This window comes from Trichosporon asahii (assembly GCF_000293215.1).
Source record: "Trichosporon asahii var. asahii CBS 2479 unplaced genomic scaffold scaffold00075, whole genome shotgun sequence".
Classification (NCBI taxonomy): Eukaryota; Fungi; Basidiomycota; class Tremellomycetes; order Trichosporonales; family Trichosporonaceae; genus Trichosporon; species Trichosporon asahii.
Genome location: NW_014040850.1, coordinates 905,281 through 918,053, shown reverse-complemented (window position 1 = coordinate 918,053; position 12,773 = coordinate 905,281). Strand labels below are relative to the sequence as shown.

At 61.2% G+C, this 12,773-nt stretch overlaps 7 protein-coding genes across 7 annotated transcripts; 4 read left to right on the top strand and 3 right to left on the bottom strand.

The window, feature by feature from the left end:
* Positions 1 to 221: 221 nt before the first annotated feature.
* A1Q1_05882 (COPII-coated vesicle protein) lies at positions 222 to 906 on the bottom strand (the record flags this gene model as incomplete). Its single annotated transcript, XM_014321091.1, has 3 exons — positions 222 to 641; positions 701 to 736; positions 790 to 906. The coding sequence occupies 3 exons, from the start codon at positions 904 to 906 to the stop codon at positions 222 to 224; spliced, it is 573 nt and encodes a 190-aa protein (XP_014176566.1).
* Positions 907 to 1,393: 487 nt separating this feature from the next.
* On the top strand, positions 1,394 to 2,489 carry A1Q1_05881 (uncharacterized protein; the record flags this gene model as incomplete). The annotated part of the gene is made up of 6 exons (XM_014321090.1): positions 1,394 to 1,417; positions 1,509 to 1,612; positions 1,833 to 1,965; positions 2,027 to 2,147; positions 2,234 to 2,408; positions 2,450 to 2,489. The coding sequence occupies 6 exons, from the start codon at positions 1,394 to 1,396 to the stop codon at positions 2,487 to 2,489; spliced, it is 597 nt and encodes a 198-aa protein (XP_014176565.1).
* Positions 2,490 to 2,612: 123 nt separating this feature from the next.
* A1Q1_05880 (uncharacterized protein) lies at positions 2,613 to 4,436 on the bottom strand (the record flags this gene model as incomplete). The annotated part of the gene is made up of 3 exons (XM_014321089.1): positions 2,613 to 3,834; positions 3,887 to 4,099; positions 4,180 to 4,436. The coding sequence occupies 3 exons, from the start codon at positions 4,434 to 4,436 to the stop codon at positions 2,613 to 2,615; spliced, it is 1,692 nt and encodes a 563-aa protein (XP_014176564.1).
* A 316-nt stretch (positions 4,437 to 4,752) lies between these two features.
* A1Q1_05879 (uncharacterized protein) lies at positions 4,753 to 5,360 on the top strand (the record flags this gene model as incomplete). Its single annotated transcript, XM_014321088.1, has 3 exons — positions 4,753 to 4,803; positions 4,849 to 5,015; positions 5,120 to 5,360. 3 exons carry the CDS (start codon positions 4,753 to 4,755, stop codon positions 5,358 to 5,360), a joined length of 459 nt encoding a protein of 152 aa, XP_014176563.1.
* Positions 5,361 to 6,270: 910 nt separating this feature from the next.
* A1Q1_05878 (nuclear mRNA splicing, via spliceosome-related protein) lies at positions 6,271 to 9,035 on the top strand (the record flags this gene model as incomplete). The annotated part of the gene is made up of 5 exons (XM_014321087.1): positions 6,271 to 6,627; positions 6,731 to 6,834; positions 6,904 to 7,058; positions 7,115 to 8,084; positions 8,138 to 9,035. 5 exons carry the CDS (start codon positions 6,271 to 6,273, stop codon positions 9,033 to 9,035), a joined length of 2,484 nt encoding a protein of 827 aa, XP_014176562.1.
* Positions 9,036 to 9,575: 540 nt separating this feature from the next.
* On the bottom strand, positions 9,576 to 11,186 carry A1Q1_05877 (uncharacterized protein; the record flags this gene model as incomplete). Its single annotated transcript, XM_014321086.1, has 6 exons — positions 9,576 to 9,957; positions 10,226 to 10,527; positions 10,626 to 10,705; positions 10,922 to 11,007; positions 11,057 to 11,068; positions 11,131 to 11,186. 6 exons carry the CDS (start codon positions 11,184 to 11,186, stop codon positions 9,576 to 9,578), a joined length of 918 nt encoding a protein of 305 aa, XP_014176561.1.
* A 252-nt stretch (positions 11,187 to 11,438) lies between these two features.
* Positions 11,439 to 12,727, top strand: A1Q1_05876 (uncharacterized protein; the record flags this gene model as incomplete). Its single annotated transcript, XM_014321085.1, has 4 exons — positions 11,439 to 11,489; positions 11,677 to 11,961; positions 12,034 to 12,265; positions 12,366 to 12,727. The coding sequence occupies 4 exons, from the start codon at positions 11,439 to 11,441 to the stop codon at positions 12,725 to 12,727; spliced, it is 930 nt and encodes a 309-aa protein (XP_014176560.1).
* Between the last annotated feature and the right edge of the window lie 46 nt (positions 12,728 to 12,773).

The window sequence follows — 12,773 nt, the reverse complement described above, 5'->3', positions numbered from 1 at the left end:
AAACCACTCCCCGATCTTCCTCCTCTTTAGACATCAGTAGAAGTTATCCCGCCATATGCTAAATCTGTATACATCTACTACCACCTCGGTGGGGACGCTTAGAGCACCCGCTTCACCTCGAACCAGCTCTTGAGGTAGTGCACGTTCCAGGCGCACATGGCGAGGAGGAGGCCGATCTGCGCGACGGCCCACCACTTGACGCGCGAGTTCTGATGTCAGCTCTAGGCCGTGCAACCACTGAGCTGGGCTCTGCTAGGCGATAGCCAGTATTCTGCATGCGACAGCCCCTCAGAAGGTAGACTGACGCAGCCTACGCCTGCTCGGATACTCACAGTAGACTCGCACGTGTTGCGGTGCACCCGCTCACGCACGACGAGGTATGCCTGCTCGTCCTTGACGAGCTGGAGACCCGAGGCGAGGTCGCGGATCTCCTCCTCAACGGGGCCCATCTCGTCCGTGTCCGAGTACAGCACGCCGTGGACGTTGAACGACACGGTCTTGGTCGCGTACGAGCTCATCTCGTTCGAGAAGCAGTACGTGTACCGTCCCGTGCTGGTCGCCGTCGTGCTGAACGTGCCCTGCGCCTGCTTGCTCTGCGTCGCGATCGTGTTGCCGTTGGGTGCCGTAACCTGATCGTCAGCCTTGCGTAGGTAGCGAAGTCACAGCTCGTCACTGCGCGCCTTGCAGCGGCCATACGCACGTAGAAGTCAATGTCCATCTGGCCGCCGTGGCCGACCTCGTACGTGACCGTCATCTGGTATTAGCTGGAACATACGATGCGAAGCCTACGCGGTCCTCCGGGTTCAGCGTCTCGTAGAAGCATGCCTTTGTGCCGGGCTCGATGTCGATGCGGTGCGCGAGGGAGAGGGAGAGGAACGCCAGCACGGCGACGAGGAGCTGGAGCATGATGTTTGTCCTGCTGTTTTGGCGTTAGGGGTCGTCAGTCGTGAGATGAGAGAGTGGAGTTACAGCTCGCTGGGCTTGTTGGTGGCTGCTGGAACCGCTCATAGTCGCGCTTCGCTCGAGGGTGTGATGCGTGGCACGCGCAGTGCCATTGCCGGTACCGCTCAAGACAATCACGTGATGGAGGTCGCGTGGATCCTTTAAGGAAGTCTAGGCGCGTTTTTGATTGTAGGCGCGCCAAAGAGGTTAATCGACGATGAATTGGGCGGATTTGCTCAGGCCTGCGAAGGGGGAGGACCCGTGAGTAGCCCTCGCCCGCAGGACAGTCGCGAGCTGGTTCGAGATTCCACTCTGGCACTTTCTTCCAACATCAACCTCTGTCCCCTGTCCCCCCCTCTCCCACACCTCCGTGAGTCAATGCCATTGCGCCCTTTCCCCGCTGCCGAGAGTGCTCGCTAACCCAGTAGACACAAAAGAGAAACCAGCAACAATGGCCGACACCGAGCCCAAGACTGTCAGTATCAGAGTTTTGAGCGGCGATTCGAGCGATCGAGAGGATGACACATGTGGTTTTGCGAGATTTTGGACGCTGACGCTACAAACAGACCGGCGAGAACGAGCACGACCCCCAGTTCGAGCCCGTCGTCCGCCTCACTGAGACGGTCGAGACCAAGACCAACGAGGAGGACGAGGAGGTCCTCTTCAAGATGTGCGTTTGTTGATGCTTTTGCCAGCTTGCAGGGTCACGCCACCCAGAGGTACGAGAACAAGAGGGGGCGAGGGACAAGGCGACACAAAGGCCCAGAGCGCTGCGCTCGGACATCTCACCTGTTCCTTCGCCTGCTCTGTTCATCTCCTCATCTGCGGGCCCCACAGTCCTGCATGCATTGCACAAGCTTCCGTCGCCGATGATCCAGCTGACTCCCCAGGCGCGCCAAGCTCTTCCGTTTCGTCAAGGCCGACTCGGAGTGGAAGGAGCGCGGTACCGGCGACGTCCGCATCCTCGAGCACAAGGAGACCGGCAAGGCCCGTCTCGTCATGCGCCGGGATAAGACTCTGAAGGTCTGCGCCAACCACATCAGTAAGCTGTCGTTTCTGTGCTAGCTAACCCCCAGTCTCGCAGGAGATGACCCTCGAGCCCAACGTCGGCTCGGACCGTTCGTGGGTCTGGAACGTTGCCGCCGACTACGCCGACGGCGAGCCCCAGGAGGAGCTCCTCGCCATCCGTTTCGCCAACTCTGAGAGTGAGTCGTCATTTCGGGCTCGACGAAGTCGAGCGAAGTCGTTCTTAGTCGCTGCAAGAGACAGATTTTCGTCAGCTAACACGCAGACGCCAACCTCTTCAAGAAGGCCTTCGAGGACGCGCGCGAGAAGAACGTCAAGCTCCACAAGGGCGAGAAGGTCGAGAAGAAGGAGCCCGCCGCCGAGGAGAAGAAGGACGCCGCTCCTGCTGAGGAGAAGAAGGACGACTCCAAGGACGCCGCCGAGGCGCCCAAGGAGGAGGCGTGAGTTCGACGGCTCTCTTGCATTAACTGACAATGAACAGCAAGGCCGACGACAAGAAGGCCGAGGAGAAGACCGAGTAGACACTTTATCCTATACTTTAGCATGGGGATGTAATGTGATACAGTTGACTTCTGCTTTTGCTTCTGCTTCTGGCACTGCAGCTTCATACTACGTTTACTAACGTACATACAGCGAGGGAGGGGTTAGTCGCCGGCCCGGCGCCAGTGGTCCGTCACCGCGTCGCCCTCCCAGGCTCCGTCCCAGCCGAGGGCGGACCGGTCCCACTCGCCCTGCTTCGTACCCTCCTTCGTCCACCCGAGCACATCCATGAGTGCACCAGCGCCACGCACAAACACGCTTCCGTCAACCTGATTGATGTCCCTCCACCACTGTTTCTCCTCCCCGCTCAATCCGCCCATTGTCTCAATCTCCTTCTCGCTCTTGGCACCAGGATATCCGCCCTTGGGCGTCTCGCCTGCGTGCTGGGCATAAAACACGAGCGAGCGGATACTCTTGGGCACGTGGCTGTCGTGCGCGACGAGCGCATTGTCCACGATCCGGAGCCAGGGGTTGCCCTCCCTGCGATCCTTGGGCGTGCCGATTGCGTGCAATTTGTCGGCGTCCTCGGCCCTGTCTGCCGCCAATGGCGCGGGTCCGGCCGGATACTCGGTGTACCCCATGATGCTGGCGGGATAGAGCTTGGGGCTACCGCGGGACATGCACATCTGCAGTCCCGCAAGCAGGTAGCCCTGCAGGAAGATGCGCTTGTCGGTATCGCTGAGGATCCGGAGGTAGCTCGGCACAAACAGCGACGACGTCAGCATGTGCATGAGGAAGAAGTCGATGCGGGGCTTGTGCCCCGGCCTACTCGTGCCCGAGGTCAGGAGCGTGACCCAGAATCCGAGCTCGGTCTGGAGCCTCTGCAGCCCCGCCTCGCTCATATTCTCGAGGTTCCAGCTGGCGACGAGGTCGCGCAGACGGCTCTGTTTCTCGGGCGTCGCGACCGCGTTCCGGAGTCGCGCACTGATGAGCTGGTCCGGGTCGTAGGGCCCGGGATCGAGGACCTTATCCCGGCAAAACTCGAAGTAGATCTCGAGCAAGCTGTCGGCATATCCACCCTTGGGCTTGGGGAGGGGCGCGTCCTGCGGCCAGTTGGGCGGGAAGAGCTCCGGCAGCACGCCCAGCTCATGGATACACGTCAGAGCCAGACCTTCAGCCACGAGCACGTCGTCCCCGAACTCGAGCCCGAAGCCGATGTGCAGCATCGGGTGCAACACGCCGCCGTACAGCAGCAGCAGATTCCTTGCGACTCCACCTCCGGTTTCGCCGTTGCCGGCCTTGCCAAAGATGTACTGCCGCACGGCCTCTTCGCGGCCCAGGCGGGCGACTTCCTCGTGGAAGAAGACAATGTACCGAGAATAAGCGCTGGGTGTCAGTTCGATAGAGCGGAGCGCGAACTCACCCCTTGCGCTCGTACCACTTCTTGTCTGCCCAGTTGTCCGTTGTGAACTTGTCGGGCAGGTCGAGGGTCTTGATCTCACGCTCGCGGCCGCCTTCGATGGGATCGAGCGGGGCTAAGTGCTGGCGGTCATAGACCCAGTCGGCGTCAATCAGCGGGGCAGTCGCACCGAGGGCGTAGCGGCTTAGAGCTGAGTGGGAGAAGTGGTTGTGCGCGTCTGCTGTTAGCTGCCTACGCCACGTGTAGCTAGCCTCTCCGAGTAACGTCCTCCCAGAACGAGGAAGGAGAGCGGGAGGTGGAAGAGGACACACTCACATCGCCGGGGCGGGTTCTCGAAGATGTCGTATCCGTGGTCATTCTCTGTGAGGACCTTCCTCACCGCCGCTGTCGACGATGCAGTCGTTCCAGTAAAGTTGAACAGGCTGCTTGGCTTGGCAGTAGAGTCGGGGAAGTTCTTGGCCCACGCAGGCGGCTTAAGGGGATGGGTCATGTTCTCGTATCCGGGAGGAAGTTTGCCCTGGTGGTATCGAAGTCGGTAAGCTGCTCTCTGGACTGCAGAGAGACGCATCGAGTGCACTGGCCAACACCGAGATGGATGTGCCGAGTTATATCTGTGTATCACTGGCCAGTCGAGCGTGGGCGTTTACTCAGCATGCGGAGATCAAGCGGGCAAGCAGTGGTCACGAGAAGGATGCACGCCGATGCCCGATGCACTGTGCGGGGGTGTGCGGCATGTTGACTGACGTCACATGTTCCTGACACTTGAGGAAGGGCAGTCACCCCTCTACATGCGTCCCGCTTATTCCGACAGCAGCGCGTCGCTTGACCCGCTGACTTGCATCTGCACACTTCGAGCAACGTACGCGCGCGCACACACACACCAGATGTCCGAACAGAACAAGCAGGAGCCGAGCCAGATCTCTGGGCAGCTCAAGGTATGTTCGGTGACCGAATCCCAACTGACGCCGCAGAACCTCCAGGGCATGGCTGAACAGGCCATCGGATCCGTCCTCCCCGGAGCCACGGGAGATGCGTGGATCGAGTCTGGACAGAAGCTCCAGCAGGAGGGCCAGGTCGAGGTCGAGGAGGCCAAGCTTGAGGCGAAGAAGGATGCGACTGTCGACAGCGCGAAGGGCAAGGCCAAGTCGTGAGTGCACCTTCCTTCTCCACGCGGTGGCGTCTTCCTGGGGTCATTTCAACTCGCTGGAACCGCAACACGTTCGCTTTTTTCCGCGTACGAGCTGACCCCAGTGCTTTCGGCTATGTCACGGGTAACCAGGAGATGCAGAACGAGGGCAACATGCAGGCTGAGGGTGCTCAGTGGAAGTACAAGCAGGCGAACAGTGACGGCATCGCTTCTGTCCCAGTCCCGAGCGCCGAGGGCGTCAAGGGCAAGCTGGAGAGTGTCGCGGGGATGGTGACGGGGGATCAGAGCAAGCAGATGGAGGGCAATGCGCGTGCTGAGAAGGCCGCTTGGAAGGATGGCGTGTAGGAAACGACCTTCCTTTCTCAACTTGTCTCAACAATAGACTCGGAGTCTTGGATGCAATCAGGTTTACCCACCCAGAGACCAGCGGATCGCCCAGATAGTATGCTGCAGTGGGGACTGATGACGGGTGCCACTCGTGATAACGCCGAGGCACGCTGTTTAATGCATTAGGAACGAATTAGAATGCGGGGGCTAATCCAGCCCTAATGGCCTAATGGGGGATCCACCACTGCACGAGTTCCTGGTCAGGACACAGCGCAGAGGAGCGAGTCAGTCAGCCAAGCACACCCAGGCGTGCAGCACTAGCACACAAGCGACAGCCAGCCAGCCCAGCCAGCCCAGGCAGGCAACCAGGCAGCAGCGCGCACGCCGCACACCACACCGCATCCACCTCACCACCGCACTCTCTCCTCGTCAAGGACCGTCATCCACCACTCTTCCCTGTATAGATCACCCCCCTCATCAGCATTGTCCGTCCGCCCCGGCCTCTCACGACTCCCGCAACGCCCCCGCCGCGACGGCCCCGCAGTGCGCTGAGCCTCGACACGTCCCACCTCCCCGCCTAGACTCAACACTCCATTCTCTCCCGCCTATTTGCCCTTTGCCCCTTCCGTGTCGTGCGACGGACGCAACGGGCCCAACCGACTTGAAGCACTCGGATCGCACATTCTGCCCCGAGTCTCCAGTCCTCCTGTCCTCTCCGTCCTACGCCTAGACCTCAAAGTCTTCTCCGTCGCCATCAACCCACACGACACATTATCCAACACCACCAAAACGAATCGCCACTGTCCTTGTTCGCCCGCTCTCGCAGCTCTGAGAACAGACGTCGTGCTCTAGGCTTCTCGCCTCCGGCTTGACGCGTCCTCACTGCGGCTAGACACCACCACCACATTTCTCAAGGCCATCGCCCACCATGATGCGCCCTCAGCAGCGTAGAGACTACGCGCAAGGCTACCCACCTCAGATCTATGGTAACCAGATGGGCGGCCCCAACGGTCCGCCCATGGGCGCCGGCGGTCCCCAGCAGATGAACGGCATGGGTGGCGGCGTCGGCGGCGGTCCCGGCCCGCAGCAGATGCAGCAGAACCAGGGCATGCAGCTTCAGGGCGGAGGCATGGGCCCTAACTCTGCATCCGACGGCCAAAGCAACTCGCAGGCGGCCCAGAATCCCGAGATGAACCTCGCCAACGTCCTGCACTATCTGCAGTCTGAGTGGCGTCGATGGGAGCGTGACCGCAACGAGTGGGAGATTGAACGCGCCGAGATGAGGGTGCGTGTCACTGTGCCGTCGCAGTTTGCGTTTTCGCGCAGATGAGCGAACAAAGCACTCGTCGGGAACAGTCACAGACAGGCAGCAGAGCTGACAATCACAGGCGCGTATCGCCCTCCTTGAGGGGCAGCGCAGGTCCGCCGAGAACCTCAAGGTCGATTTGCTACGCCGCGTCAAGATGCTTGAATTCGCTCTTCGTCAGGAAAGGTGAGCGCACATAAACACGCCCCGCGCAGCTGCAGTGGCTGTAGTAACTTCGTACTGACATAATCACAGGACAAAGGCATCAACGACCTCGCGCCCGGTCTCATCTGGCACGCCCCCGCCCATCCCTCCGTCTCGTCTCGTCGCGCTCAAGGACGAGGAGACGTCATCGAACCGCGACGAGAAGGAAGGGAGCCCCGGAAGCAGTGAGGGTGGCGATGACATCGGTGAGTTGCCCGGAAAGCCTTCCGAAAGCCCGTTCAGACCGCTGATCCGTGCACAGAGCGCTCGCAGCAATCAAAAGCGAACGGATCTGCCGTGTCTAAAGTTGCTTCTCATCGGCCTTCGCCGGACACGAGCGGATGGAAGAACCTCAGCGGACCCCAGCGGGATCCTAAGGCTCGCGCTCGCAGCCGCGAGTACCTGAAGCAATGTCTGCAGGAAGTCACTTATCTCACGTCGCCCGGAGCTCTGAACCCTCTTCCCCCGCGAGCTCCTGTTGCTGTCGACGAGAATGCGGCGTCCAACGGCGAGCCGCCCGGAGCTCTTGATCGACCGAAGAAGACGCTCCCGGACCAGCCGCTGCCTTCCTTATTCAGCGTAAAGGCTCCGCCCTCCGTGGTGCAGCAGGCTCAGTCCGAAGCGCCCAAGGAGGAGAGCGCTTCCTCTGGATCGGGCAGCCAGCAGCAGCAGCAGAGCTATTCAGTCCCCAACGGAGCCGGAGCTGAGACGTCGGCGCCCCCTCCGGCTGCTCCCCGACCCGCCGACCCCACCCCTGCTGGGAGTTCTATCGCAGGAACATCAGACGCCCCTCCCTCACCAGCACCTCGCACGGTAGGCCTGCCCGAGAGCGATGACGCCTCAGGGAAGCAGGAGCCTGGTAAAGCTCAGACTCAACAGCAGCAGGAACAGCCCCGACAGGTCCTGACTGCCATCTACAAGCCCGAGTCCAAGGCTGCGTGGCGCGACCAGCTGCGCGCTGCAAACGAGGCCGCCAGCAAGGTGCCCTGGCCACCAAGGCGCGCCAGTGACGAGGAACAGTTAGCTACGTTGACGCTGATCGACGAGGAGGAGAACGAGACGGACGGAGGATCAGACCGCATCTGGACGACGCGGCGAACACTGAAGAGCCACCTCGACATTGTGCGCGGCGTCGCCATCGCGCGGGGGCCCGACCTCGTGCTCGCTAGCGGTGGCGACGACTGCACGGTCAAGGTATGGGCGCTCGACACGCCAAGCGTCATGTCGTCCAAGTGAGTAATAAACACCGGCTATCTGGTTTCGCGTCCGTGCTAACGCTGCTTAGGCCTCACCCTTCATCTGAACTCGAGCCAGTCGTGACTTATCGCGGTCACACCATGCCGGTGACGACTGTCACGCTCTCAGACAGCCTCGGTGTAGTTATTTCAGGGTCGATGGATTCCACGATCCGCGTGTGGAAGCTGCCGCCCCGCGACCACGACCCGTACGCCCCGTACGACGCCTCGGCCGCGATCCAGACTCTCGAGGGACACACCGACGTTGTCTGGGACGTGTGTCTGCTTCCAGCGCGACCGGAGCGCAACGGCTCGACCGCGCCGAACGGCCTCACTCGCCGAGCAGAGAGCACGCTTGTATCTGTGTCTGCTGATGGCACGGCCAAGGTCTGGGAGGAGCGCAACGGGCGCTGGACGCTGCGGGCGAGCTACTCGGACTTTGGCGAGGGCGTTACGCCGACGTGCCTCGCGCCCGACAACCAGGATTACTCGCGTGTCCTCATCGGTCTTTCGAACGGTCTCGTCAAGGTCTACTCTGTCCAGGAGGACCGCGAGGTTGCGACGCTCGGCCAGGAGGGTTCGCAGGTCAACGCCATTGTCAGCCACCCGACGATGCCGCTTGTCGTCACGGGACACGAGGACGGGTACCTGCACTTCATCGACCTGAAGCCCGCTGAGGGTACGCCGCCCGCCCCAGGCCTCCTCGCCCACCCGGCTCCTATCACGAGCCTTGCCCTCTCCCCGCTCTCGCCCATGGGAATCCTCAGCGCCAGCGTCGACTGCAGCGTCCGCCTCTGGGACCTGCAGCGCAAGACGTCGCTGCAGGACCTCACGGGACACCGCCAGCGCTCAGACGAGGGCGTCACGTACGTTGCGTCGCACCCCGAGCTGCCCATTGTGGCGAGTGCGGGTGCCGACGGAGTCGTGCGACTGTGGGGTGCGGGTTAGTCGCGACGTCAGTCGCAACACCACCCTCAGTTCTCCGCATGTGTACACCAGACCTCCGCGACAATTCTTCATTTCCAACTATGCCATTTCTACTCTTATTTTCTCTTTCTCTCTCTCTTTTCATTTCTCCCCTTTATCCTCAAGCAAGCAAAGCCAAGTCCCGCCAAACTCCCCTCGATCCCCTCAACCCCTCGTTCACCATACAATTATCAGATCATTCTGCGCCCGCCCGGCCCCACAGCCCATGGGCCAGCGCCACGGGCCACGCCTCCACCTGTCATGTGCATGATGAGCATGGAATGTAGTTGCAAAAAATCGATGCGAGTGTACGAGTTTAGCATACAGCCGGGCGACAGCCCGGCGTGACGCAAGTGAGCCAGCGGCGGTGGCGAGCAGGCCCTGTGAAGGTGCAGCTGATTGGGCGAGTGTGGTCGTGCGTGTGCATTTTGGGTTCTACTAACTTAACAAGACTTCTATCTAGTGGTTTGTGCCGTCGGTATCGGCGTTCGTGGGAGAGCACGAGTGTAGCAGCGGCAAGCTCTAATCCTCGCCAGTGAGGTCGATAATGTCCTTTTCGTCGGGCGCTCCGTTCGCCTTGGCCTTCGTCTTCCTCGCCCTCTTGGCGGGTCCAGCGGGCTCGGGCGCCGGGCTCTTCTCCAAGGGCGGGGTACGCGGCACATCCGCCGCCTCGGGATCCAACAGTCGCCGCGCAATGAGTCTGCTAACTTGCAACCCCAAATCGTAAAATCCATCATTGGAGGAGGGGTTGAACATGCCCATGTGGGCGCCGATTTCGTCTTTGGCTTTCGAATTGTATTGCGGTCGCCAGAAGGCTCGCAGTGGGTCGGACGTGGGAGGGAGGATCGTGAATGTCCGCTCGTCGGGGTGGAGGGGCGGCTTGGGGGGAAGGCAGGTGAAGAAGCTGTCCGTTAGCTACAACTGCCCACGCGATCTAGCTCTACTGGCTTCGTCCAAGAGTCGAGGCGCTCGCCACGCTCGCGATCCTGCGCTCGCTCGCACGGTCGTGCTCGCGCCGCTCGCTCCGCTCGCGTACTCACTTTGCAAAAGCGACATGCCGCTTGGCGCGATTCTCCTCAATCCTCGCCATACGGTTCCTGAGCCCCTCGTTGTCCCACAGGTTGCGGACGAATGTCATGTGGTCGAACCCCCAGCGCCAGCCCGTCGCAAACGTGTTCTGCAGGTCTTCGCGATAATACGCCCCCGCGGCGGCCGCCGCGCCCATCGCGAGCGCGCCGATGCCCATGGCCGTCTTGGCGCTCCACCACCCGCCCGCTTTCTCTGCCGGCGTGGCCGGCGCGTTCGGGTCGGCGGCGGGAGAACGTTCCTTCGCTGACTCGGCTTCGGCGGCCCGATCCTCGGCCTGCTTCGCTTTGCCGAATCCCCATCCCAGCGCTAATGGGGATAGCATGGCCAGGTTGCCTGCGACGGAGCGCGCCGTCTCGGCATAAGATGCGGCTTGGCTGAGTTGGTGCTTGAATACGTGCTGTCGTCAGCTACAAAGCGGAAAAGTTAGCATACCGGGTGAAGGCCGAGATACTGTTGTCAGCTTGGATGGGATAGACAGCTTACCGGTGTGTCGTATGCAATTGTCGCGACCACGTTGGGCCACAGCGGATCCTTCTCACGCGTGGACTGGACGATCCGGCTGACTGCGTCGGCGATCAGAAGGCCGCCCATCCTGGTCATCAGCTTCTACGTGAATGGGAAGCTCACGAGTGCCCCATGAGCACGACTTTGGCGCTTCCTGCGCCCCGTCCTGCGCCGCCGCCATTCTCGAGCGCGACGACCTGGCCCGTGAGCCACTCGACGAAAGCCTCGGTGGCCGCGTTCTGTCGTCAGCTAATGGATCGCTCTTGATAGCTTACCAGCTCGCCTCTTGTCTGGTACGCCGGGAAGACGTGCGACACCACGTTCAGTGCCGGATGGGCTTCCTCTAGAATGCGCACAATGCCTGTGAACTTGTCAGCTAAACCGTTCGGAAGACGAAGCTGAAAACTCACGCTCCGGAAAGCCTTCGAACGTTACGTCGTTCCCCTTGAAGCTGGAGTTAGCTCCAACTGGCAACGAAGCTTACCCATGCACCCAGACCAGGACGAGGAGGTCGCGTTGCTGCAGCTGCTGAGTCGTCATGCTGGCTGCGTGCAGGCAAAAGGGTCGGCGAGTGGGAAGAATGTCAGTGCACACTCCGCTCCGGTAACTACGTTGCGTTGTTGTTTTTTGCCACCCACCGCCCAGCACCACGACGACATGAACCGTACACGTGGCCGTTTGTCACGTGACTGTATTGGCAGATCCCAACCTGAAAGTACCATTCAAACGTCAGGCAAGCTCTCGCAATAACAGACGACGTGCTTTGCTCATCCACCATCCAAAACTGCCGCCATGCAGAACAAGCCGGAACAGGACAGGAATCAGGAGGCGACGGTGTACCTGGTAAGCTACTCCCCTGTCGCCGGTAGCTGACAAGACAGGGCAACCTCGATGAGCGGTGTACGGACGCACTGATCTGGGAGCTGATGCTGTAAGCTAAGGAGGTCTTGCAGAGCTGACGAGAACAGGCAGGCGGGTCCAGTGTGTGCGTATCTAACCTTTTTTTAGCTTCAGGGTCTTCTATGCTTAGCTGACCCCAGCGAACGTGTTCCTCCCGAAAGATCGCATCTCGATGCAGCACCAGGGCTTCGGGTTCTGCGAGTTCCTGTCCGAGGAAGACGCCGACTACGCGTGCAAGATCATGAACCAGATCAAGCTGTTCGGCAAGCCGATTCGTGTGAACAAGGCGAGCTACGACAAGAAGCAGCTCGACGTCGGCGCCAACCTCTTTATCGGAAACCTCGACCCGAGCACAGATGAGCAGGCGCTGTACGACACGTTCTCGACGTTCGGCGCAATCGCGGAGCAGCCCAAGGTATGTCCCCCCCCGATTCCCTTCATTCATCAGCTGCTTGGGCCGCGAATACTGTAGCTGACACGTCTCCAGATCGCCCGCGACCCAGCCACGGGAGAATCCAAGGGCTACGGCTTCGTGTCGTTCCACGACTTCGAGGCGAGCGACATGGCGATCGAGAACATGAACAACCAGTTCCTCGGCGGCAAGCAGGTCTCGGTGCAGTACGCGTTCAAGAAGGACGGCAAGGGCGAGCGCCACGGTACGACGGCGGAGCGTCTGCTCGCTGCGCAGGCGAAGAAGACGTCGGGCGGATTCTTTGGATGTAAGTGGGAGCCAGAAGCCGCCCGGCCGACGGCAGCAGAGAGTCACTCGAGACTGGATGACTGCAGCTTTTCATCCGTTTGCAGACAGCTGACACGCAGCAACGACGCCAGCGTACGTCCCTCCTCCTCCGCCGCCGGCCGCCGCGCCGGCACCGGCAGCCCCCGCCCTGCCGGCAGGTTTCACGCAGGCGAACGTGATCGGTGCTCCGGCTGGTGCTCCCCCACCTCCGCCCGGCGCGCCCGCTGCTCAGGCATACCAGCAGTATCCGGGGTACGAGCAGTACTACGCTCAGTACGGCGCAAACGGATATCAGCAGCAGGGCCAGTACCCGCAGCAGGGGCAGGGGCAGCAGCAGTACGGCGGCCAACAGCAGTATGGCGGCCAGCAAGGTGGACAGGGCGGACGGGGAGGACGGGGCCAGCAGCCGCCCCCGCCGCCGCCGATGCGGATGGGCTTCTAGCCGCGTCCGCGTGGCGAGTTGTAGACGTGATAGACGGACAGTGACA